The sequence below is a fragment of the Gobius niger genome, assembly GCF_951799975.1.
Source record: "Gobius niger genome assembly, chromosome: 14".
In the NCBI taxonomy this organism is placed as follows: Eukaryota; Metazoa; Chordata; class Actinopteri; order Gobiiformes; family Gobiidae; genus Gobius; species Gobius niger.
Genome location: NC_136865.1, coordinates 21,537,420 through 21,560,737, shown reverse-complemented (window position 1 = coordinate 21,560,737; position 23,318 = coordinate 21,537,420). Strand labels below are relative to the sequence as shown.

General features: G+C 41.8%; 1 protein-coding gene across 1 annotated transcript in view; it reads right to left on the bottom strand.

The window, feature by feature from the left end:
- Positions 1-22,318, bottom strand: part of LOC306973890 (TGF-beta receptor type-2-like) — a 28,847-nt gene extending 6,529 nt beyond the window's left edge. The window contains exons 1-5 of the mRNA XM_079570965.1: positions 22,118-22,318; positions 15,924-16,065; positions 13,879-14,069; positions 7,791-8,560; positions 5,637-5,778 (exon numbers count right to left, since the gene is read on the bottom strand). Coding sequence (XP_079427091.1) covers positions 5,637-5,778; positions 7,791-8,560; positions 13,879-14,069; positions 15,924-16,065; positions 22,118-22,190 — 1,318 coding nt within the window. The 5' untranslated portion in view covers positions 22,191-22,318. The remainder of the gene's footprint in view (positions 1-5,636; positions 5,779-7,790; positions 8,561-13,878; positions 14,070-15,923; positions 16,066-22,117) is intronic.
- Positions 22,319-23,318: the final 1,000 nt, after the last annotated feature.

The window sequence follows — 23,318 nt, the reverse complement described above, 5'->3', positions numbered from 1 at the left end:
GATCAACCAAACATACCACATGACGATAGCATAAACTGGGTTAAGTAATACAACTTCTTTCCTTCTGACTTTTCATTCCAGATTATTATTGATTATTCAGGTTTTACATTTAAAAAAAAAAAAAAAAAAAATCCAACCTGTTCTATGTATAAACGAATGGCTCTGTTTATCACAGGTACAAGCAAACTTTAAAGTCCACATTGACCCGTCTGTCCCTTGTGTCAGCTGAAGTTGCCTTTCTTCAGTGAAAGCACATATGTAACACAGACATTAACACCTCTACTTGCACACGCTTATGTGACAGTGACAGATTATTACCATGTTCCCTGCGGAGTCGCCATAAAACACTTTTAGCTCAACTCTGGTCACCCCCGTGGTCTCTCCTCAAATGGGTGTTTTTTTTACTAAAATTTAAACAGGGTTTGAAACATTATACACCCAACGATCGGGATCGAGTGCTGCGATTCCCAAACTCACTCCTTCAGCCAAGATTACCCGCAGAAATTCACTTTCACATTATGAGAATCACTGCTGTATATCAAACTACGAGCTGTGTACGACTTTCACATCTGGTAAACAGCTGTAGGGACCTCCAGCCTGCGCCCGTCCCGTCCCGGTCCAAGCTTGTGGCTCTGGGGACTGAAGGCGTTCCTCTGTCCACTCACCCACATTCAACAACACTCTGCCATTATCCCGCACAGCCCGCCCCGCCCCGGGAACAGCCCAAATGTGGAGCGCCTAAATTATACAGCAGGGATGGTTAGGGAGTATTTAGGGAGCCTGCTACTCAAGGATAGTGCTATTTACTTCAGAGAAACAACGTTTACTTTTACATGAGCAACTTCTCTGTTTTATTTAGTAAAATCTGCTACTTTTCATTATCTACTATCCACGTCGGTTGTTGTTGTGCTGCTTTTTAAAAGGGTTGTAATTTTGGTGAGTAAATAAATGCTCTGAATTAAAGCCGATCATGACAAGCTACAACACACAGACAAGTGCGCCCATGCAAGCCGTTTTAATTTGTAGTGAAAATATTTTGCAGTTTGACCATGTTACCACAGAGTTTCATTGTTTCAAGCATGGATTGGTTAAGTGGGTACCGACCTAACTATCAAAACAAATGATCCACAGTCATTTTTGCCAAAGACCTGCAGCACTGCGACCCTCCAGCTGAACACCACTCTCCTCCGCATTACATTTATGCTGTAAATCTCAGATCTCACATGAGGGACGAGAACTCAAAGTGGTACTCAGAGATGATGACATTTTGATGTATTTGTACAGTTTTGCGATATATGATGATGATGATGATCTTTATTTATATAGCGCCTTTCACAGACATGGTCACAAAGCGCTTTACATGAGACAATTGTACATTCACTCCACACTCGGTGGTGGTAAACTGACTGTCGGAGGCGCTTTCGCGACTGCACACGTCTGCGCCAACAGACCCTCTGACCACCACCATACATTCACTCACACACGTCATTCATCCTGGCCTATTGTGCATGTTTTTAGTAGTAGGGGAAACCGGAGTGCCCGGAGGAAACCTACGCAGACACGGGGAGAACATGCAGACTCCACACAGAAAGGCCCGTCCCTGGTGGGAATCGAACCCGGACCTTCTAGCTGTGAAGCGAGAGCACTAACCGCTGCGCTACCGTGCCGCCATATAGTTGTGATATAGTTGTGATAGATGGGATAGATGGGATACGATACCTTTTTTCAATACCTATACTGAATTATATTGTTATCAAGAACCAGGAACAATAATGGGTAACACTTTATAACACCTACACCGTATTCAGCTTTAATAAATGATGAATTAACATGTTAAATGTGACTAACACGTATAATAACTACTAAACTACTACAGGCCTAACTCATATTGAATAGTTCTTCACACACTTGTTCATTGTTAAGTAGTTAAGTGTTAGTCACATTCGTTAGTCACAACTAATGAACTGTCCATGGTTAATTAAGTGTTAACTCATCATTTATTGAGGCTAAATAAGGAGTAGCGACAATAAAGTGTTAACTAATAATGTTTGGAAGATCTGCAAATATCAGGTTCAAGAAATGTCGGAAAAATGGGAGAACTTGTGGTAAAAAAAATAGTGAAAAATGGGGCAAAAAATGGAGAGGGGAATTGGAGAAAAATGGGGAGTGAATAGGAAAAATATTGGAAAAAATGGCAGAAATTAGGACAAGAATTGAGGCAAAAATATCAGAAAAATGTGTAAAAAAAAAAATCACTATTATTTCCTTGATAACTTCTTTTACCTAAGCTCCTAAAGTATGGACCATGACATTTTGTTTTTCATGCACACGCTGATATTCCCATTCCCTTGCTCCTTCTCAGCCCTCGTCTTTTCGGTGCAGTATTTGAACAAAAGCAGCCGAGCGTTGGCTGCTGCTGACTGGAGCTGTCGGGGGAGAAGAGCCCATCACAGAGCAATGATCACACATATACGCTTCCTCCATGTAGCTCCACCACAGGGACACGGGTGACAAACAGGGAACCAGCATTTTCATTACAGCGGGCTGCGGAGGTGTCACTCTGAAATAACGGGAGCTCAGCCTGTTCTGTTTGGTCTGAGGTGAGCTTCACTGCCACTGGTGAGTCAGGGATCTAGACCGAGTTATCTCTGCAACTTCTGCAAAACAAGACGCTGTGACTGTCCACAAAACTGGATTAAATTGAGAAATGTGGCACATGCAGACTTTCACCAGGCTCAAGTTTAGATATACCGTAAACCGTAAACACTTTTTTTCATAGTTTGGCTGGGGTGCAACTTATACTCAGGAGTTACATATATATCATAATATATAATTACACGTTCGTTATTTTCACACTGACAGCCGTTAGAGGGCGCTCTAGGCCTGTGTACCAGTATCTGCTAAGACTGAACACAAATGCCCCCAAAAAGAAAATCATATTCTGTAGATTACAAGCAACAAGTAGTGAAATGTGCAGCTGAAAACGGTAATGGAGAAAGTTTTAAGTGAGTGAGAAACTTGTGAGGGACTGGCGAAAAGCGGAGGTTCCTCTTACTGCAATGAAGAAAACAAAACAAGCTAATCGCGGGCTAAAAGCTTGATGGCCACAGCGCGGGAAGAAGTTTGCAAATGGGTGCTTGAACAACGTGCTGCCGGGAGAGGCTTGTTAATGGTGCACCAGGGTGGCTGGTGCGACTTATACTCCGGAGCGACTTATATGTGTTTTTTCTTCTTCATTGTGCATTTTTGGCCGGTGCGACTTATACTCCGGAGCAATTTATAATCCGGAAAATATGGTAAGTATAAAAACAAATGTGTTACTTACCAAACTGTAAATCTAACTTCATTTGGTTGACTTAAGTTAACCAAGTCAGTATTGAGAAAGGCCTGTGAATGTTCAAGGTATTATGAGCATAACTTCCATCTTTCCCTGATACTATAGTTCGCAGAGTTCAACAAGGAAATAAAGTATTGTATTTGTTCACTCTGCCGACCTTTCTGTGACCTTTTCCGTTTGTTTTTTCTCTTTAATGAAGCGCAGATCCCACAACTGATCCGTGACCAGTCCCATGTCTGAGGGAATCGCTGTAAAAGTCAGTCCCAGCTGTTTTTATCTATTGTCTCTATTCTTAGCCCGAGGTGAGACTGGACCCCTGAGCTTCCTGTCTCCTGCTGTAGATTAGCCTGTCCTCTGTCTGTCTGGGCCTACAGTATATGAGTACATTGTGCGACTAGAGTTAAGGAGAGGGTAATGCCTCGCCTCCTCGGGGGTGGAAGAAATGAGAGAGGCAGACGGACATAAAAAAAATTGAGAGTAAACAACAGATGCTTTTGGAGTTTAGAAGCTAGTTAGTGAGTGTTTTCTTTAATGTGGGTCAAATTAGACAAATAACAATTCAACAGAGTCCTAATAACCTTAGCATTACAATCCAATCAAGCTGTGAATTTTCAAAGCCCGGAAAGGCAGATGGATATAGTAGATTGCTACGGTAGAAAGTGGGTGATACTGTGGCATGTAGTGTCTGAGGGGAAAATAAGCTGTTATGTGAATCTCCACCCACATTCTGTGCTTTTCACTAATGTGCACTTGTGACAATGGTGTTGTATGGTGATTGTGTATGTGTAACTTTCAGCTGCTGCACTGTTCCAAAACAAAGTTCTCCTCTGGGAGATTAATAAAGGAAAAACTGTCAAAACAAGGCAAAGATACCTAAAGGTTGGTAGTTCAGTCCCAGCTCTCACAGATGTTGTGTCCTTGGGGAAAGTCACTTCGCCTCTCCGTCTCTGCACTGATCTATGAATGGGTGAGTGGTTCCTTGATATAAAGTGCTTTGAGTGACCAATGGAGGTGGAAAAGGGCTAAAATGACACCATGTATCATTTCTCAAGCTTTAGGAAGGTCATCTTGTGTCATTTTTTAACAATACGTACACTGCGTATCTGAAGCCTGATGATTTCTAATGATGAAATGGACAACAACAAAGCCGAAAGGATGGGAGAAGAAAGCATCAGACCTGAGAAGCCTGAGGTCTGTGTTTGTGTGCGCTCCAAAGATGATAAAGAGTCAAAGACAGGCTGGACCCGCTCAGTCTGGTCCCAACATCTCACTTCCTGAGGTCCCCGGGGGCCTCACCCACCCCTGTCACTGGCCCTACATCCTTAGCCTCTGTACCTTCAAACGGAGCGACCTGAGACGCTGTGCGCTCTTTGGGAAAAAAAAACAGGAAACGGTTTATTTTCTTTTCAAAAGGTGCAACCACAGGACACACGCTGCTGCAATCGCTCAGAAGACCGACGGGGGAACGGTCAGTGCAATGTGCTGTTCCTGTGGATGGCTCTGGGGCAGAAGTGATCGACTCAAGGAGGCGCCCTGTCGGGGCTGAAAGGTCCAAAACAGGAAAGTACAGGCCACATACCCACAGGCTGGCATTTCCCATAAACCTAAAAGAATATGGTGACCACAAATAGCACCTTTCTCCTTAAGCCTTTTATAAACTATGAATGCTAATCACGGCCATTGAATTGTTTAAAGAGGGGGGTATTGTGCTTTTTCCAGGTATTTGTCAATAATCTCAGACACATCTATCTTACTCTTTGTTAGTTACACAATGCAATATTGATCTACAGCAACTGAAACCAAATATTCAGTAGTCTCACGTCCTGATCCCCCAGGCAATCTTCAAATAATGCCTTTACCTTGAATTTTGATGTGTTTATTTTGCCTTAAAGCTGCATAATACTCCATATACTTAATCTATTTTTTCGTGGGAAGCCGAGTGGCACGGTGGAGACAGTGGGCAGTGGGTCCCAAAACTGTACCACAGAGACACTGAGGGGAAGTGGAACAAACGGCGGTGTCACAGTGAAATACAGCTCTGCGCTCGACTCGAGGTCTATTCTTCACACATATCCTGGCCTTGTTTTTGTTACACTCTTGACAAACAGTGATCCTTGGGACGCACTGGAGACGGATGGACGCCCGGACACCTCCGCGTGCAGTTCCCACAGTCGATAACGGGGCAACAGAGGCCGGGTCTACATCACATCACAGCGTTTCTATTGTATTTCATAGCATTGTAACCCTTTATGTCACTCTGCGAGCTTTTCATCTGCATCTGTTTCTGTGATTGACGTACCTCCGATGGCGCTGCACCTGGACGTGATCTCCCACAGAACCAGAGCCATGGAGTACACGTCGGCCTGCTTAAAAGACTCGATGTTTTCCAAGTTGAGCCTGGACTCGAGCACCTCGGGCGCCATGTACCGGGCCGTTCCCACCTGAAGACACAAACACACAGTCACAAAGAAAACTTCAGTCAACATAACTCTTGACATCAGTGGACTTCACATCTTCTTTTATTCTATTCCAAACTACTTTTTCTCAAGACATCCTGTTTTCTTGCCGCTGTACCCTCAGTATTCTCAAAGACCACCTCTATACATGTCCTATTTCATTATGAGTTATGAATGCTGATGAACAACATGAGCGTAAGAACTATGTTTCTCAAACTGTGGTACAATTACCACTGGAGGAACATGGGCTGCTTCAAGTGGCTCATTAATTGGCTCCTCTCAGCTCCAGTCTTTGTTTAATTTATAGACAATTCTATTCATGTTTCTGTCTTCTTCATTTAGAACTACTTTAATTATAGTTTAGTCCTATTGCAGACCTGGTAGTGTCCTATTTTTGACAGGGTTTAGATTGTTGGTGGTACTTTGAAATTAAAATATCTTGCACAGGATATATTGGTGGTACTGAAAAGATGGCAAGATGGCTTGTGTCTGTATTTGCATTGATTAGGGTCAGATTGCAATGCATGGTTCTACTCTATTATATCGCTCACCCCTCTAAAGCTTTATTGCAGTGGTTCTCAACTGTCAGGACCAACCTTAATCCAAGGACGTGGAGCCACGACCCAAAAACGGAATTACATTTCTTATACATAGAGATGCACTAATCCAGCTTCTATGCTTCCAATACTGATACCGATGCTGGGGTTTTGAGTATCTGCCGATATCTGATATTAACCCTATGCCAAGAGACTTTCTTAAAGGTGGCTGCTTTAACCCCTTGAAGCCTGAATGTATTTCCAATGATATAAAAAATATATTATCAGTGTTTTTAGGTTAGGTTTAGGTTCATTAAACATTGACATAGCAGGAAAGAAAAACATTTTCAACCTGAATCATGTCAATTATAAAAGATGAGATAAGATAAAAGATATCTCATGTTTTTTTTTGTGTGTTTCTTGGCTGCATATGGTCTTCGGTGCCTGAGCTGGTATCCAATGGAGGGGGCCTGAGTTATGAAAGTGAGCAGAGGAGAGGAACTGTCCTTAAACATATTCTGTAGGGTCTGCCTAGTAATATTACTTCGCCTTGCAATATAGTTCCCAATATAGTATAGCCATATAGTTCCCCTTTTTATCCGCTTAGAAAATGAACATGTTTTTTGTGTCTTGTTTTGTGTTCAGGCTCACGTAATCACCATGTGGAAGAGCTTGTTCGCTTCTAACTTCACCTCCGTTTGGATCCATAGATGAGAAGAGGAGAGGCTAAATGCTAACGCTGTCTGTGCTCTGTTTATGTGACTGAGGGCACGTGTAAAAACCGACAGCTACATATCAACTCGTCTATGGTAAGGTGAGAACATATCTCAGTATTTAAAAATGGTGGCCTATTCCTTTAACAGATTTTCATAAACTAAAATACATGACCCAGCCTTGATTAGTTGCCGATAGCATTAGCATGCTCTGGCTGCATTTTGCGCAACGATCAAAGATATGTTTGTAGAGGTTAAAACCAACTCGCCGATTGAATTCTCCAGGTTCTAAGCTTTATGATTTTATACAACATGCTCATATTCACTGAGATTTAGATTTAGATTTAGTGAAAGTTGTTTTCAAAGCAGCGAGAGTCAAAACTGGTAAAAACTTGTATTCAGACGTTTCTATATATTTCTATATTTCTAGGAATGTACTCTGGAGAAGGCTTGCGACCCCCTGAAAATGGCTCTGTGGCCCACTTTTGGATCCCGACCCACTAGTTGAAAACCACATAGCCTACTTATTGTATGTAGGGCTTGATACATGTACATTTTGTTCTGGTTTGCAGTAATCAGGATCAAAGTCATTAGGCTCCATAAATTATTCTACGTAAAAGACTTCACAGCCAATAGTTTCCATATTTTTTTTCTTTACCTTGTTTCCTGCTTTTGATCTCACATTTGTTGTACCTTTTCACAGCTCCCTCATCATTATGCAACATTTTGCCAATCAGCCCCGTCTTACCTGTCCACTATTGGCCAGCTCATCCACAGACAGCGCACTGTCCAGCCTCAGGGCCAGGCCGAAGTCGCACAGGCAGCAGGTGAGGTCGCTCTTCACCAGGATGTTGGAGCTCTTGATGTCCCGGTGAGCAATGGGGATCTTGTTGCGCCCGCAGCTCGTGTGGTCGCTGTGGAGATGGGCCACTCCTTGGGCCAACGACCCGCCTAAAAGCCAAAGATCGGGCCAGCTAATCACGTGATGGGTGAGAAACTCTTGGAGATTCCCTTTCCCGTGATACGCCGTTATGATCCAATATTGTCTCTGCACTTTCCTCTCCTCGGCTGTCAAGAAATGCAGCACGTTTTCATGTCGCAAATCGGCGTCGGAAAATATGTCTTTTTCGTTTTTCCACGACCCGTACTCCTCGTATGGAAAGATTTTGATGGCGACCGTCTCAAATCCTTGCTCCTCACTCACAGATGAACCTTGCTTTAGCTTAGCCCTGTACACCTCGGCGAACCGGCCCTTCCCGACCAGGACGTCCAGCTCGATGGGCAGCAGTTCGGTGTTGTGGTTGAGGTTGTTGGCGTGCGTGGAGCTGCTGTCCGAGCCCTCGTCGTCGATCATGATGGCGCGGGCGTCAGAGAAGTCGAGGGGGGCGCCTTTTTTGCGTCGGGAGCTGGCGCGGCGCTGGCGGTAAACGCGGTAGAAGTAAAAGGAGGTGATGACGAAAACAGCCATGACCAGCAGAGGGACCAGGCTGACCAGGATCACGGCGACCACCTGGGAGCCTGCGGGAGGAGGGAGAACGTTACCAGGGGACTCTCAAAAAACACAATGGGTAATAACGGTGATGGACATTAAGGTTATAGAGAAGAGTCTAATATTCACAATAAATGTCTAACCCCCGCCTGAACCGACCACATGCTGTTCAGTTTAGCCTTACCCAAATCTAAAAGCTTCTTGAATAAAAGCGTCAAAACAGAGACAAACACGAGACAATCACAAAAAATGTGATTGAAACAGTGACAAAATAAGTGATGAAATAGTGAAAAAAATGTGACAAAAATGTGAGGAAAACACAACAAGAAAGCCACAGAAAAGTGACAAAAAAGTGACTAAAAAGACACAAAAAGTGACAACGAAGGGATAAGAAGTGACAAAAAGTGACAAAAAAATCCACAAAAAATCCACAAAAAATCCACAAAAAGGCACAAAATGGTACAAAATGTGACAAAAGAACAACAAAACGTGATAAAAAGCCACAAAACGGTCAAAAAGGCACAAAAAGTGACAAAAAAGCCACAAAAAAGTGACATAAAAGCCATAAAAAAGGCACAAAAAGTGACAAAAAACCACAACAAAAAAGTGGCAAAAAGTGACAAAAAAGCACAAAAAGTGACTACGAATGCATTAAAAGTGACAAAAAGTGACAAAAAATTCACAAAAAGTGACAAATAAGCCACAAAAAAGTGACAAAAAGCCACAAAAAAGTGACAAAACGCCACAAAAAAGAAACAAAAAGTGACAAAAACCCCCACAAAAAGCCACAAAAGCCACAAAAGAGCAACAGAAACGTGACAAAAACAAGTGAGTGGAGAAAATGCGCTCTGTGAAGGTGGGTGGGAAGATTAATAATGTTAATCCACTATTTGGCCTGGAGTAGAACAATATACACACAGCGGCAGAGGAACCTCACTGCGGTGGCTCGTGAGCCTCACACTGAGCTAAAATTAGGACCCAAACGGCCTGACCACATATTGTGTCTGTGTAAAGTCTATGTCTGACTCTCATGATGTGAGCCGTGGCGGGTTTGGGGGAACGTCGTGCACAGCTTTAGAAAGTTTACGGCTGTGGTTTGCATTTTAAAGCTTTGGAGAAGACCTATGAAATACATCTGTAGACACAACAAGCCAGACGGCATTATGTTTATTCATTTCTAAACGTAAACTCATAAAAGGCCAGTTTGTCTTGAGGGTGTCTTTTTATACCTCTAAACCTGTCTCTTCTGGCGCAAATAATCTGTATTTTAGCCTGCAGTCATTTTTTATTATGATTAGATCCTCGGATTTTGTCATTTAGAATCAGCCATTTAACCTCTTAACCCCCACCTGAACCGAACACATTTTCTCCAGCATCTAGAAAAAAAGTGTCAAAATAGCAACGAAAACAAGGATGAAAATACCACAAAAGAGCACACAATAAAACACAATAAACAAGCGACCAAAGCATGATGAAAAAGTGACGAAAAAGCGGAAAAAAAGAGCCACAAAAGAGTAACAGCAACACAATAAAAAAGACAAAAACATAACAAAAAAGCATAAAAAATCAAGGAAAAAAGCAATGAAGAAAGCAAAACTGACATAAGAAGCTTTTAAATTGGGGAAAAGCTGAGCTGCAGAAAATTGCTTGGTTAAGGCGGGGAGTAACAGGTTAAAATACATGACTTAGTATAGAAGAAACAATAACTATATATTTACATTCTCTATTAATACACAACAGACGCCGCAATGCCTGCAAACACAATACACCTCAAGGGGCTAAAATGGATCTCACTCTACCACAAGTATAAAAACAAGTACATCCCGTTTAACAAGAGCTGAACTCTCCTGAAAGAGGACCGTGTACTAGCGTTACCAGGCATCACTTTTATTTCGCTGTTTGGGATAAGTATATGATTTGCAAAACAGCGTCGTTTTGTATTGCTGTAAAAACAAGTGCGGGGCAGAGCAGCAGCAGCAGTCGAGCGCGCTCCAGCCCTCTCCTTCACTCTCCTTTTTTTCAAACAGGAAACCACATGTCTGAAATCCTCTCTGTGGCCCCAGACCGTGTTTTGATTTTTGTTAAAACAGAAGCAACAAACTCGACATGTGTCTGGACAGTTCGCCTCAGGCCTGGGACACTCAGGAGTAAGTTAGAATGTCTGAGTGATTTTCTAAAAAAAATGTGGAAAATCCAGACATAGGGGGGGCATTTAGGAAAACCACTGCAGACAGAAGATGTAGCTTGTGAGTAATGGAAAGGGGAAGAGGCAGAATCGCACACCTGTTATTTGAAGGAATGCAATTGCAGATGCACAACATTAGGGCTAATGTCAGTTCACTTTCTGACAGGATATTGCAAATGTCTGACACATTTAAAGAAACGCCATAATGCAGAAATATTTGCATACATCAAAGGAAGTGCAAATAAAATCTTCCCCTTGAATTCACTGGAATTTCACCTTCATTTGGGTTGTTTCATTCCTGACTTTAACCTCTTACCGCCTAAAGGAGCTATACCTAATTTTGAACCTTTTTATTCGTCGAAAAATAATATGGCACAAATGTCACGCACCAGGTTGATTTTTTCACAATGTCTACTTTTACAACATACTTTTATGGGGCAAAAATAATTTTACCATACAAAAAGAAAAAAGGTATAGGTATAGCTCCTTCAATAGAGCGCATTTTCTCCAGTTCGGCTTTACCCAAATCCCAAAGTGTCAAAATAGTGACAAAAACGAGACGTAAATGAGGAAAAAGCAAACAAAGCAGGTTACAAAAATGCAACAAAAACACAGCGAAACAGGCGACAAGAAGTGATGAAAAAGTAAAACTTTTTTTTTTACAAAAAAGCCTTGAAGAAGTGATGAAAAAGCATCAAAGACTGACAAGAAGGCAAAAAAAACCGGCAACAACAAAACAACAAAAAACATGACAAAAAAAAGTGACCATAGCAAAAAGCTTAGATCCATTTTGTAGGTCTTAGCTTTCAAATGAGGCGTTTCACTGGCCTATAGTCTGTGAGCTCCAGTCGAGAAGCTTTGAGATTTGGGTAATGCCAAACTGGAGATAATGTGCTCGGTTCAGGTGGGGGTTAAGAGGTTAACCAAAACTGAAACTGGCCTTTTCTCGATGCTGCTGTCTGTAAAAATGGTCACAGTGAAGGCATCCTACATAAACCAGATGAATGCCTTCAAGCAAAGAAGTATTGGTTTGACGTGTAGAAAAGAAAAACACAAAGCACTTTATTTTCAGAAACAATGGATAAAACTTTCAAAATTTGTGCCACTTTTTCCTCAAATATGCCAAATACCAGCTTCACTCAACTGCATTAACCACCGAGTCGCCTCCCTCACATTCCCCACAGCGAAGGAGCATGCAGTATTTCCATGACGTGATCTCCACTCCACAGATGCTTTTCATTTGGCTCCAGAGCAGAGCCAGGGACAGGTCTAGGAAGTGTATAGCTCTGTGTTATTGTTGTAGTCAAAATATACACAAGGGAGTCCACAGCCAACTCCGTAACTGGACTCTGCTACTACATGAGCGGCCGTGTCCAAAAGCTGTGAGCAATCGCGGATCTGGCAGGAGTGAGCGGGCGCACACATGCTGCCGTTCATGTGTGAAAGGCTAACACGACAACATGACAGTAAATGGTCTAATGAAATGTGGGGTGATGTAACCGCTGTGATGTGGCGCAGATGTGGTGACTGCACAGGCTGTTTGTTCAAGGGGTTAATGAAGTGTTTACTACGTTACATGGTAATGAATTAAGCGGCAACACTTTTTAAAGCATTTAGCGCTAAAAGTGTAGTTGTAACTTGGTATGTGTTTGTATATTCATATTCACTTGTGCTTCAGAATAATCCTTCTCTGCATCAAAGGGCGGAAGCTTCAGATCAACAGCCTTTCCTGCTCATTTCTGTATTAAGGGATATTTCATGCCGTTTCCTTTAAAGGAATAGGCCACCGTTTTTACATACTGAGATATGTTCTTACCTTAGCTTTGACGAGTTCTTTTGTACCTGTCTGGTCTTCACCCGTGCCTTCAATCACGTAAACACAGCGCAGACGGCGTTAGCATTTAGCCTCTCCCTCTCTCCACTATAGCTCCAAAACAGGTCTAGATAGAAGCTACCAAGCTCTTCCACGTTTTCCCTATTTAACAATGGTTACGTGAAGTGTTACACTACAAAGTATAATAAACAAAATGAAACAATGTGGATTTTCTAAGCGGATAAAAGGGCGAACTATAATGTAAGGCGTAGTAATACCAGTAGTAGTTTGGCATCCGCACAGTAAAGTGAAGATTACTGCGCGGATTTCGAACTACTCCTGGTATTATTACGCCTTACAATATATTATATATATATATATATATATATATATATATATATATAAATATATATAATATTAATTTTGTGTAATTATACTTTGTAGTGGAACACTTCACGTAACCATATTTAAATAGGGAAAACGTGGAAGAGCTTGGTAGCTTCTATCTTGACCTGTTTTGGAGCTATAGTGGAGAGAGGGAGAGGCTAAATGCTAACGCCGTCTGCGCAGTGAACTCGTCAAAGCTCAGGTAAGAACATATCTCAGTATGTAAAAACGGTGGCCTATTCCTTTAAAGCAGTACTAAGTAACTTGTTTACCTTAATAAATCCTTTTCGTAGTCCCTCTGGGGGTAATTCAAGTATTAATGGGATGATTGGGGGTCTTTCATCTCCCCTGGTGTCTCTGGCCAGAAAACCACAATTGCAACTTCGCTGCCTACGGGGACGGAGCCACCAATACACCAATACACTAATGCAATCACGAAGACAGGTTAATGGGCAAAGCTTAATGAGGGCTAGCGCCACTTAAACAGCATTTACAGCCAAGTTTGAGTGAAAAAAATTATCTCCATTGTGTAATTGAATGTACAATATCCCTCTCTCCCTTTGTCTTTTCTATCAGTGTATTATTTACTCTCACGGACAATTAATGAGTAAAAAATACACAACATGCTACGACACCTGCAGTGGCGCTTATGGCCTCTAGGGGCATGAGTTAATTAGTTCTGCTTTAAAATAATGTGCTTGGGAAAGTAAGAACTACCCTTTTCAGGATCCTGTATGGTGCTTGGAGTGCCCTCTGCTGGCAACAAGGGGAATAATGCCTGCTTGCTGTAGTATAAAAGGAGAAAATACTCAAATCAACAGGATAACCACAGTTCCAGTTATGTTCTTGATGATTGATGAATCTTGCAACACGATTAAAAGCTCATAAAGTACATTGTCTGTGATATGTGACCTTTAAACGGCCCAAAGAGCCTTCATATCCCAGTGTCCTTCCTGACTTACTGCCATTGAAGAAAACCCGCTCGTTGCACTCCTCCTCGGTGCAGGAGCAGATGAAGAAGTCCGAGCCCATGCCCTTCCTCTCCCTCATCTCACACTTGCTGTTGTTGTAGTCGTCGAGCCGCAGCCCGTGAAGCTTCAGCTCCGGGTTGTGGCAGATCGTGTCAAACGTCACATTGTCCTTGTTCTTCCTCCTGAGAAAACACGAATAGGATTAAAACAACTGGTTTGTTCTGTATAATGATGCGACAGAGGAAACTTCAGATGTGCAAATCTTGCACCTCAGGTCTCTCGTGGAATCAAAGCGGGTCTGCAAACTCAATATATTTGTCAGATTGAGCGACATACATTCTCAAGAACAACTAAAACGAAATGTTGAGTAGCCAAGTGAATATTGTTTTCATATAGCCCAGAGGTAGGCAAGTTTGCTGCATGGTGGGACGATTTTGGGGGGCAATTGTTGCCTCAAGAAAAAGTGTCACTTTCAACAAATGCCAGTTGTACGTCATATATGACATATATGTGGCTGTTCTGCTAAGAAATGTAAAGGAATTGACTGTATGTTTCACATTTTTGAGTAGTTTAACCTCTTGCCCCCCGCCATAACCGAGCGCATTTTCCCCAGTTTGGCTTTGCCCAAAGCTAAAAGCTTCTCAACTGGAGGTAAGACCTACAAACCTGATTGTAACTTTTTTGTTGCGTTGCTGCCATTTTTTTCACACTTTTGTCGTGTATTTTTGTATTTTTTTGGGTTTGGGTTTTTTGTTGTGTTTCTGTTGCTCTTACGTTTTTTTCATTACTTTTTGCTCACTCTTTTGACGCTTTCTTGTCGAGTTTTCACCCTAATTTTCGTTGTTATATATTCTCAAAATCATCTTGAGGGCCAGAGCTTCTATGCTGGAGGGCCGGATTTGGCCCCCGGGCCTGACGTTGCCCATTCTTTATCGAGCTAGTTCTTAATTTTTCTTTTCGCACTTCCTTTAGACTATATTATAAGCAATTTCTTTTATCCACATATAGGGAATTCACGGTCTCTTCTGGGAACCTCTGGGTACCTCACGATTCGACACGATATGTGGTACATGGCTCACGATAATGATAGCCTTACGATATGCATATTAATGATGCGGGTCATTAATATGCATGACGTCATTAAGAGTATCGATATCGGAATAAAAAGTATCTGTATCGTATCGTCCCACAAAATATCACAACATATCACAAAATTGATACATTGCCACACCCCTATTCTCTATGCTGAAGGTTTGCCAATCCTTCTGACTGCTCATACCATCAAACTCCTAGGGTCTCCAATGTGACATTCTTCAATATTCTATTCACTATCCCTCCTCAGAACACGACCGAACTCTGACTCTGACTTTACCTCCAAACATCTCCCTGGCGAGCAAAACCATGGCATCTTCAGTTCTGCCTCCTGGAATTCAGCGGCAGAAATAACATCCTATGATTCTCGTGATAAACTGCAGTCCCTATATTTGCCACATTAAGACGCCCATGCCCCCTGCAGAATGTAAATAGCGATAACAGCATGACTTCCAGTTCCCATTACAAACAGGATACGAGGAAAAGGCCTGAACGTGCACAAACGGTCATGTAAATGGGACGTCCCGCTGTGCTCTGCCGATACCAGCAGCATGTTAAAAGAGGCGCTGCTGCAGCTGCGCTATCGGCTTTCTGCAAGCCTCAGCTTCTGACAGCGGCACTATACACTGTACATCTCTGATATAACAAGAGGTGGTAGCTCTCCACGCCAGTTAAATATGCGACCTGCTGCTGCGTCTTAAGTGGAGCAGTGAGTGACAGGTGGGGAAAGGCCATACAGGAGAAAACTGAGCTTTAGGGAGATAATCATGATCGTACAGAGGGTGACTCCAGTTCTCCAGTTTGTTAGCAGCCCTTTGTAAATATTGTTCTTCATGAGTCATAGTTTTATCTTGTTACACAGTATGAGCACACAAACCACTTGCGCTATACAGGAAACACATTTCCAAGACATTTCCTATGACTGTGACTCAGTGAGCGCTTACCAGATCGCGACACAGACGTCGGTGTCGTTGGGGCAGATGGAGGTGATCTCGCAGTCCACGTTGCAGCTGCCTTTGCCGTTACACCTCGTCTGACGCACATCGCAGAACTTACACAGGCGCTTGATCTTCATTATGGAGCTCTCTGCGAGAAAGAAGAAGGTCAAAGTTTCATGTGAAGAAAGCAAGACAGCCAACATACACACACAAGCATTATTTCTCATCAAAAAAAAAAAGAGGAGAATGTAAGATTTCTTTTAAAATGCATTTTAACCTCTTGAACCCCGCCTTAACCAAGTGCATTTTCTCCAGTTCAGCTTTACCCAAATCTAAAAGCTCACTGCTTATAGGGCAGTGTAACACCTCATTTGAAAGCTAAGACCTATAAAACTCATTTAAACTGATCTTTTTCCTTGCTTTTTTGTCACTTTGTTGCCACTTTTCTGTTGCTCTTTTGTGGCATTTTGTCACTTTTTTGTCACCTTTTGTAGCGTTTTCATCCTTGTTTTTGTCTCATTATTATCGCTATTATGACGCTAGTTTTTTCAAGAAGCTTTTAAAGCAAACCTAGAGGCCATAAACGCCACTGCAGGTGTCGTAGCATGTTGCAATTTTTTAATTGTTTTTTAATTGTCTGTTAGAGTAAATACTACACTGACAGAAAAGACAAAGGGAGAAAGGGATATTGTACATCCAGTTACACAATTCACTCAAACTTGGCTGTAAATACTGTTTAAGTGGCGCTAGCCCGCACCTAGCTTTGCCCGTTAGCCTGCTAGCTTCTTCTACGTGATCTTATTAGTGTGTATTGGTGGCTCCGACCCGGAGGCAGGAAAGTTGCAATTGTGGTTTTCTGACCAGGGAGAGATGAGAGACCCCCCAATCATCCCATTAATACTCGTATTACCCTCAGAAGGACTTATTATGGTAAAAAAGTTACTTTAAATTTGGGCAAAGCTAAACTGGAGAAAATGTGCTCAGTTCAGGTAAGGGGTTAAGGCGTTAAAATGAATGCAAACCGACTCAAAATGACAAAAAAGGCGCTAATAAGCATGTCTACAAAGTAAGACGTCAAAATGAACCATCTGCACAATGTGGAGTCATGTCATCAATAAATAACGCACCACACTGAAGTTGTAGCTGAAGCTGAGGTGTACTTCCTGAGTTTTGTTTTTCATAGACCCAAATGGCACCATGCTGTTTTTTTTTTTTAGCATCAGCAGTAAACAGAAGTCACAACTAGAGTATTTTATTTCCCACAAACACATAAAATGAGTGCACAAAGAGGAGGAAGACACAACATGCAAGCTGCCGGCTCACTCTGTAACACACACAAACCGGCTGCATCCTGCTGGGAGGAAGACGTTTTGGATAGACCCTATGATATAATGCAAGGGAAAAAGCGCTATGAGTTAAAAGGGTGTTACTGACAATCGAGTAGCTCTACAGGAAATGAGGCTTGAATGTTTATTGTACTATGGGGACAGTATAGAGAATTACAATCACAAACCTGGCTAACACTCAATCTGTTGCAACAAAGACAATTAATACTACCACCACAATGTGATGCAATAACTTTACGCAATGGTTTTGTTGTTGCCTGTTTTTTTTTTAGGAAATAAAAAGTCCACAGCAAACAGACTACTGTAGTTTAAATCTCTAATAACAACAGAATTATTGTCTTAGTTTAGCCGTTTCTGATTTTTCCCCTTACATGTTTATGTTCCCGGATGTGTTCAAAATGTGCACTGGAACTGGATCTTGATTTAGTTAGTTAGCAATAGAAATAATAATCAAAGCTTGAGCTAGGTCTTAACGCGGTTCCTCTCGTCACCTGACTTTCTGCTGCTGTGGAGGGAAGTGCAAGTGAAAGCAGACGGTGTGAGGAGTCTGTCTGAATGTTTGTCTTCGCAGCAACTTGAGGAAAAGGCTGCAGTGTGCTCTTAACCTCTGCACAATCATCCAGTGTGTGGCTGCAGCAGGGCGGGTCAGGCCTGTGGAGCCCAGGGGCAGAGCACTGGGAGGGGCTGAAGAGTGAGGGGAGAGGTGTGATACTTAAATCAGTCATCGAAGACAAAGAGTAGATCAAGAGTAAGGATGTAATGCGCCCATAGGGAGTAGGCCAGCTGGCTAGCATGGCCATAGACTAACCTTTGCTAAATAACAAGCATTGCAGAGCAGGTTGCTACAAGAAAATTCATCAAAAATGCAATGCTTTTATAGAATCAGAATTTTACATTAATACATTTTTTTCGTAGTCCCTCTGGGGGTAATACAAGTGTTAATGGGATGGTTGTGGGGTCTTTCATCTCCCCCGATGTCTCTGGCCATAAAATTACACTTGCAGCTTTCCCTACACCGGGTCGGAGACCCCAATACACACCAATGGAATCACGAAGAAGAAGCTAACAGGCTAGCGGCCAAAGCTAACTGTGGGCTAGCACCACTTCAGCAGTATTACATCCAAGCTTGAGTGAAAAAAAATATCCCTATTGTGTAACTGGATGTACAATATCTCTCTCTCCCTTTGTCTTTTCTGTCAGCGTAGTTTTTAATCTCAAGGACAATTAATGAGTAAAAAACCCTAACATGCTACGACAACTGCAGTGGCGCTTATGGCCTCTAGGGGCATGAGTTGCTTAGTTCTGCTTTAATGTACAGTAATGGGATGCACCAGGAAGCTGTTTTCACGACTCAATCCCAAGCTCTAGTCATGCTTCTCATTGGTCAGTTTACACAGGCATGGCACTGCTACTGAAACTGGACTGGTTTACGAACCTTTGTGAGTGAACTTGGTTTGTTTTTGCGAATGAAATTAATGAAATCTGTAATTAATTAAAAAAGTACAGTGCTGTGTACCCAGTAATATCATTGGTGGTCACACAGTAGTGGCAAATGTAGTGGTCTTGCTGTACAACTAAATCTGCAGTCTCCAACAAAAAAGCAACAAAAAACATTGGAGAGCTACTTATGCTTCAAAGACACTTGTGTAAAATCGGACCAATGTGGAGTCAAAGGCCACCATTTTTAAATACTGAGATATGTTCTTACCTCAACTTAGACGAGTTATGTAGCTGTCTGGTCTTTGTGCGTGCTCTCAGTCATGTAAACAGAGCTGAGACGGCATTAGCATATAGCCCTTTTATAGCATAAAGGGGAACTATATAGCAAGGCCTAGTACCAACACTACTCCTTGTAATATAGTTCCCCTTTTTATCTGCTATGAAAATCGACATGTTAAATTGTGTGTGACTAAACTTGGAGGCTCATGTAACCATATTTAAATAGGGAAAACGTGGAAGAGCTTAGTTGCTTATAACTTCACCTTCGTTTGGCCCCATAGAGGAGAGATGATATTTTAAGGAAATTTACTTGAGTTCTGTCCTTATACTTAACTATATATTGACCCAAAGGTTCATTGATTGTGTTCAGCATGCAGAACAAAAAGAATGTATCCAAAATGTGAGCCATCAAGCGTATGTAGAAATGCATAAAGTCTTTGGCGAGCTTCCTAGATAGGGCTGGAGAGCTATAGATTGGAGATCCCTGATTTAAACAAATAAATACTTTTTTTACTGGAAATGTCCACACACAATAATTAATTACAGCAAAACGACAAGCTCCATCGAAGCAGTAGCTAATAAAACAACACAGACAATGATGTATGAATGGAATTTTCTCTTTGCATATGGTGTCTATTGGTGTAGAAGATTTGAAATAAAGATCTGTTGCCACTGGTCTCTGAAAAAACGCAACACACCATTTCTCACCAATGTACATGCAAACCTATAGACTACACTGGAGCGCACTGTACCCGGCTCGAAGCTAAACAGTGCAGTGCAACATAAACATGCCCCAAATGTTTGAGGGTGTTTGCGTAAATAAACATTTGTGGATGGTCCTACACAGTACTGATGGCGATGGCTCTGCTGCAGTAATTATATCATTAAAACAAACTCCTCTCAAGGAGCTTGTCATTTGGAGCCAGGAGGCGGGACGTGCTGTGGGTGAATGGGTGTAATTGTCACTCAGGGCGATGGGTAATTGCAGAGAGAGGAGGGTAGGATTAGGAACAGCCAAAGCCACTTGGAGCCACTGGGACTGAGATAGAGGCACATTAAGTGGTACAGGAGTCTTCTATGGGGCGGATTGACGTGACAGGAATGTGCCAGATTGCAATAGGAGTACATAGACTGTATATAATCACAGTAGATGCCAAATCCTAATAGTTCAGCATGAAAGAGATGGATTACATTGCTCATGCTAATAAAGGCTCCAGGAAGTAGAGCACACAGCTAATAAGTGATGGCCAAATTCCTGGCATTTCTAGCATGTCTAACAGCGAAATGTTTGAAGTCTGGGGTAAAATGGGTACATACTGGCAGGTTGCTGTACACTGCTAATGGAAGAGAATAGATTATTGAATGTTATTTACTTATCAAGGAAGATTATTGAGGTACTGCTAGTGAACTGTACTGTACTGCTCGCTCATAGCCCAGAGAATCACCGTATTTATTTGTTTATTATTTGGATCTGGCATAATCTTGACAGCTACTCTTCCTGTTCTTTATGCAATTAACATATCAAGAAAAAAGCAATTGCAATACATACATTTAGAGCTGACATGTCACAAATGCATATTCATAACAACAAAACTAACACAGAGACGCCAGCAAAGATCCAGGGAGCATAGATTCTTTTCAGAGGTTTCTTAAAAGTAGGTTTTGCAGAAGCTTTGGTGACAGAAAGAGGCAATCTGCTCCACATAGTTAAAGCTCTGAACATCACAGATTTACAAACTGTCTCAGTTCTGGGTCTGGGACGGGTTAAACAACCCTGAGTGGCTTGTCTGGTGAAATAACTGTGCTAATCTCTCACATAGCCAACTGTAAACGGCCAAACAAATGTGCTAGAGAATTCATTCATCACTTACCTGCCTGGGCCTAATCACTCCGCCTACTACTACCAATACTACAAGCCTCCTACAATAAGCAAGTGCACAACTGACGAATACTAATTGTCCTGTCAACTTGGATATCATTCATAGGCCTATTTGAACATATTAAAGGAATAGTCCACTGTTTTTCCATGCTGAGATATGAACTTACCTTAGCACTTCGACATCCACGCAGTAATATTTTCACATTACTACGCAGACGTCGAAGTGCTCCTAAGGTATTATTACGCCATACAATATAGCACACCCTTTTTATCCGCTTACAAAATTGACATGTTTAATTTTGTGTGACTACACTTGGATCATGTAAATACTCACGTAACCGTATTTAAATAGGGAAAATGTGGAAGAGCTTGGTCGCTTCTAACTTCACCCCCGTTTGGCCCAATAGAGGAGAGGAGGAGAGGCTAAATGCTAACAACATCTTGCACAGAAAGACCAGACAGGTACGAATCAACTCGTCTAAGCTCAGGTAAAAACATATCTCAGTATGGAAAAACAGTGGCCTATTCTTTTAAAAGGCGAGAATTTGTCTTTCTTGAAATTTGTAAAAAAAATAAAAAAATAAAAAAAAGAAGCCTGATAGGCCTACGATTTCTGCCCCACACAGTATTAGGAGGTTAATAGCTACTGATTAACAGGACATAAAAAAAAAAGTCCTCTGCTATTCCTCCTGTCTGTCTCTCCATTCTCCAAACACATAGTTATTTTGCCTGATTGAAGCAAAATTTTAAGTTTGCTATATTGTGGGAGACAAACATCGCGATAAACGATATTATTGTGGACCGCCTGATGCCACTGAAACTTTAAAAAAATGGAAATCTTAGTAATCCCTTGTTCTAAAAGAAAAAAAAAAGTATAATATCTATTATAACACACAAAATACTGAGGTAATAATGTTAATTAAAAATAGGGTAAGGAAAAATGTAAATAAATGAGCTGACGATAAACATTGAGCCTAATAGATTGTCTATAGGACGATAAGGCGTCATAGTAATTGTATTGACAGGCCGAACCATGACTTTTCAATAGCTACACCTTATAAGAGTCCAGGAAAATGCCATCCACATTGATCCATAGCTTGAAACGTCCCTACGTACAGACTTTCATCAGGAGTCTGCGTTTCCACACACTTCACAGCGGTGCGCATTACGCTCCAGCGCTAAGCCGTGACCCGTGAGACAGTCAGGAAAAACTTTGATACCGGGTTACTAAGGCGAGTCCAAAATCGTTCACTTACCGCTTTGCCCGAGCAGATAACAACTAAAGAGTATCGTCCCCCACCAAAAAGCGGAAAAGCGCAGTATCTCCATTTATAATCGCGCAGTCCAGTCGTCTGTCTCATGAATTTGCCTTGAAGCCCTGTCAGCGGTGAATGTATCCACGGACTGGTTTCCACGCTCCTGCGCCTGTTGCTCCTCCAAACGCCTTCAACAACTCACAAGCTGGAGCAGCCCTGTGTGACTCAGGGTAGGAGCACTCTTTATGAAACAGGAAATCTTCTGAGGGGTTGGACTTTTTTTTTTTCCTCCCGTTTTCTTCTTCTTCTTCTACTTCTCCTTAGTCATATGCTCATGTGGCTCCCAAACGTGTTATTAAGAGACAGAGCGAGACTTGAAATGACATGTTCCAGATTAAGAATAGCTGTAGCCTGAAGCCTGTAGATTTGAGGTATGCAAAGTAAAGCTGGAGTAAGAAGAAACTAAATGCAAACATAAGTTAATTAAAACAACACTTGACAAGCAAGACAACTTTTTGTTATTTTGATGTAGTTAGGTATTTTTCACATTACTCACATTTCACAATAAATGTTTTAGAAACTCCGCAGAAGTTGTCTTTGGCTTATAAACAGTAAGTGGCTATACATCACTATATGGCACATGTGTCAAGGTCAAGGCCGAAAGATGATTTTATGTGGCCCTTTGAGGGGCAAGTCTCTCGCCCATTCCTGTGTGGAGTTATGTTTTTTATAAAGAAATAACTAGTTTGCTCACTCCAGCCACTAGGGGGCAGCTTACATTTTTTTTTAAAAAGGAAAGAATCCCACACGTGTCCAGCAGAGGGCACTGATATAATAAGAGATCAGGATATAAACAGCACATTATGGCCACGTGGTAAATCTGGTAAAGTCTGCTACAGGGCGGCTGTGGCTACAATAGTTATTTACTGCCATCAAGTGTGGAGTCAATGAATAATGACTTTATGTAGCACTTTGAGAAACATGTGACACAGGCTGATGATATTATATTTATCGGTGTGGACTTTTATTGTACAATGTTTTGCCCTTAGGCTTTTAATGTGGCATTGTTTGTTTGTTCCGTTTTTTATATTGTGTCTTTTTACTTGTTTTACATATCGCACTTTGAGCTCTTTGCACATTTTTTTCCAATGTGGTTTTTCAAACTGCAAATGGCCAATAAATGAATCTGAAGAACAATAAG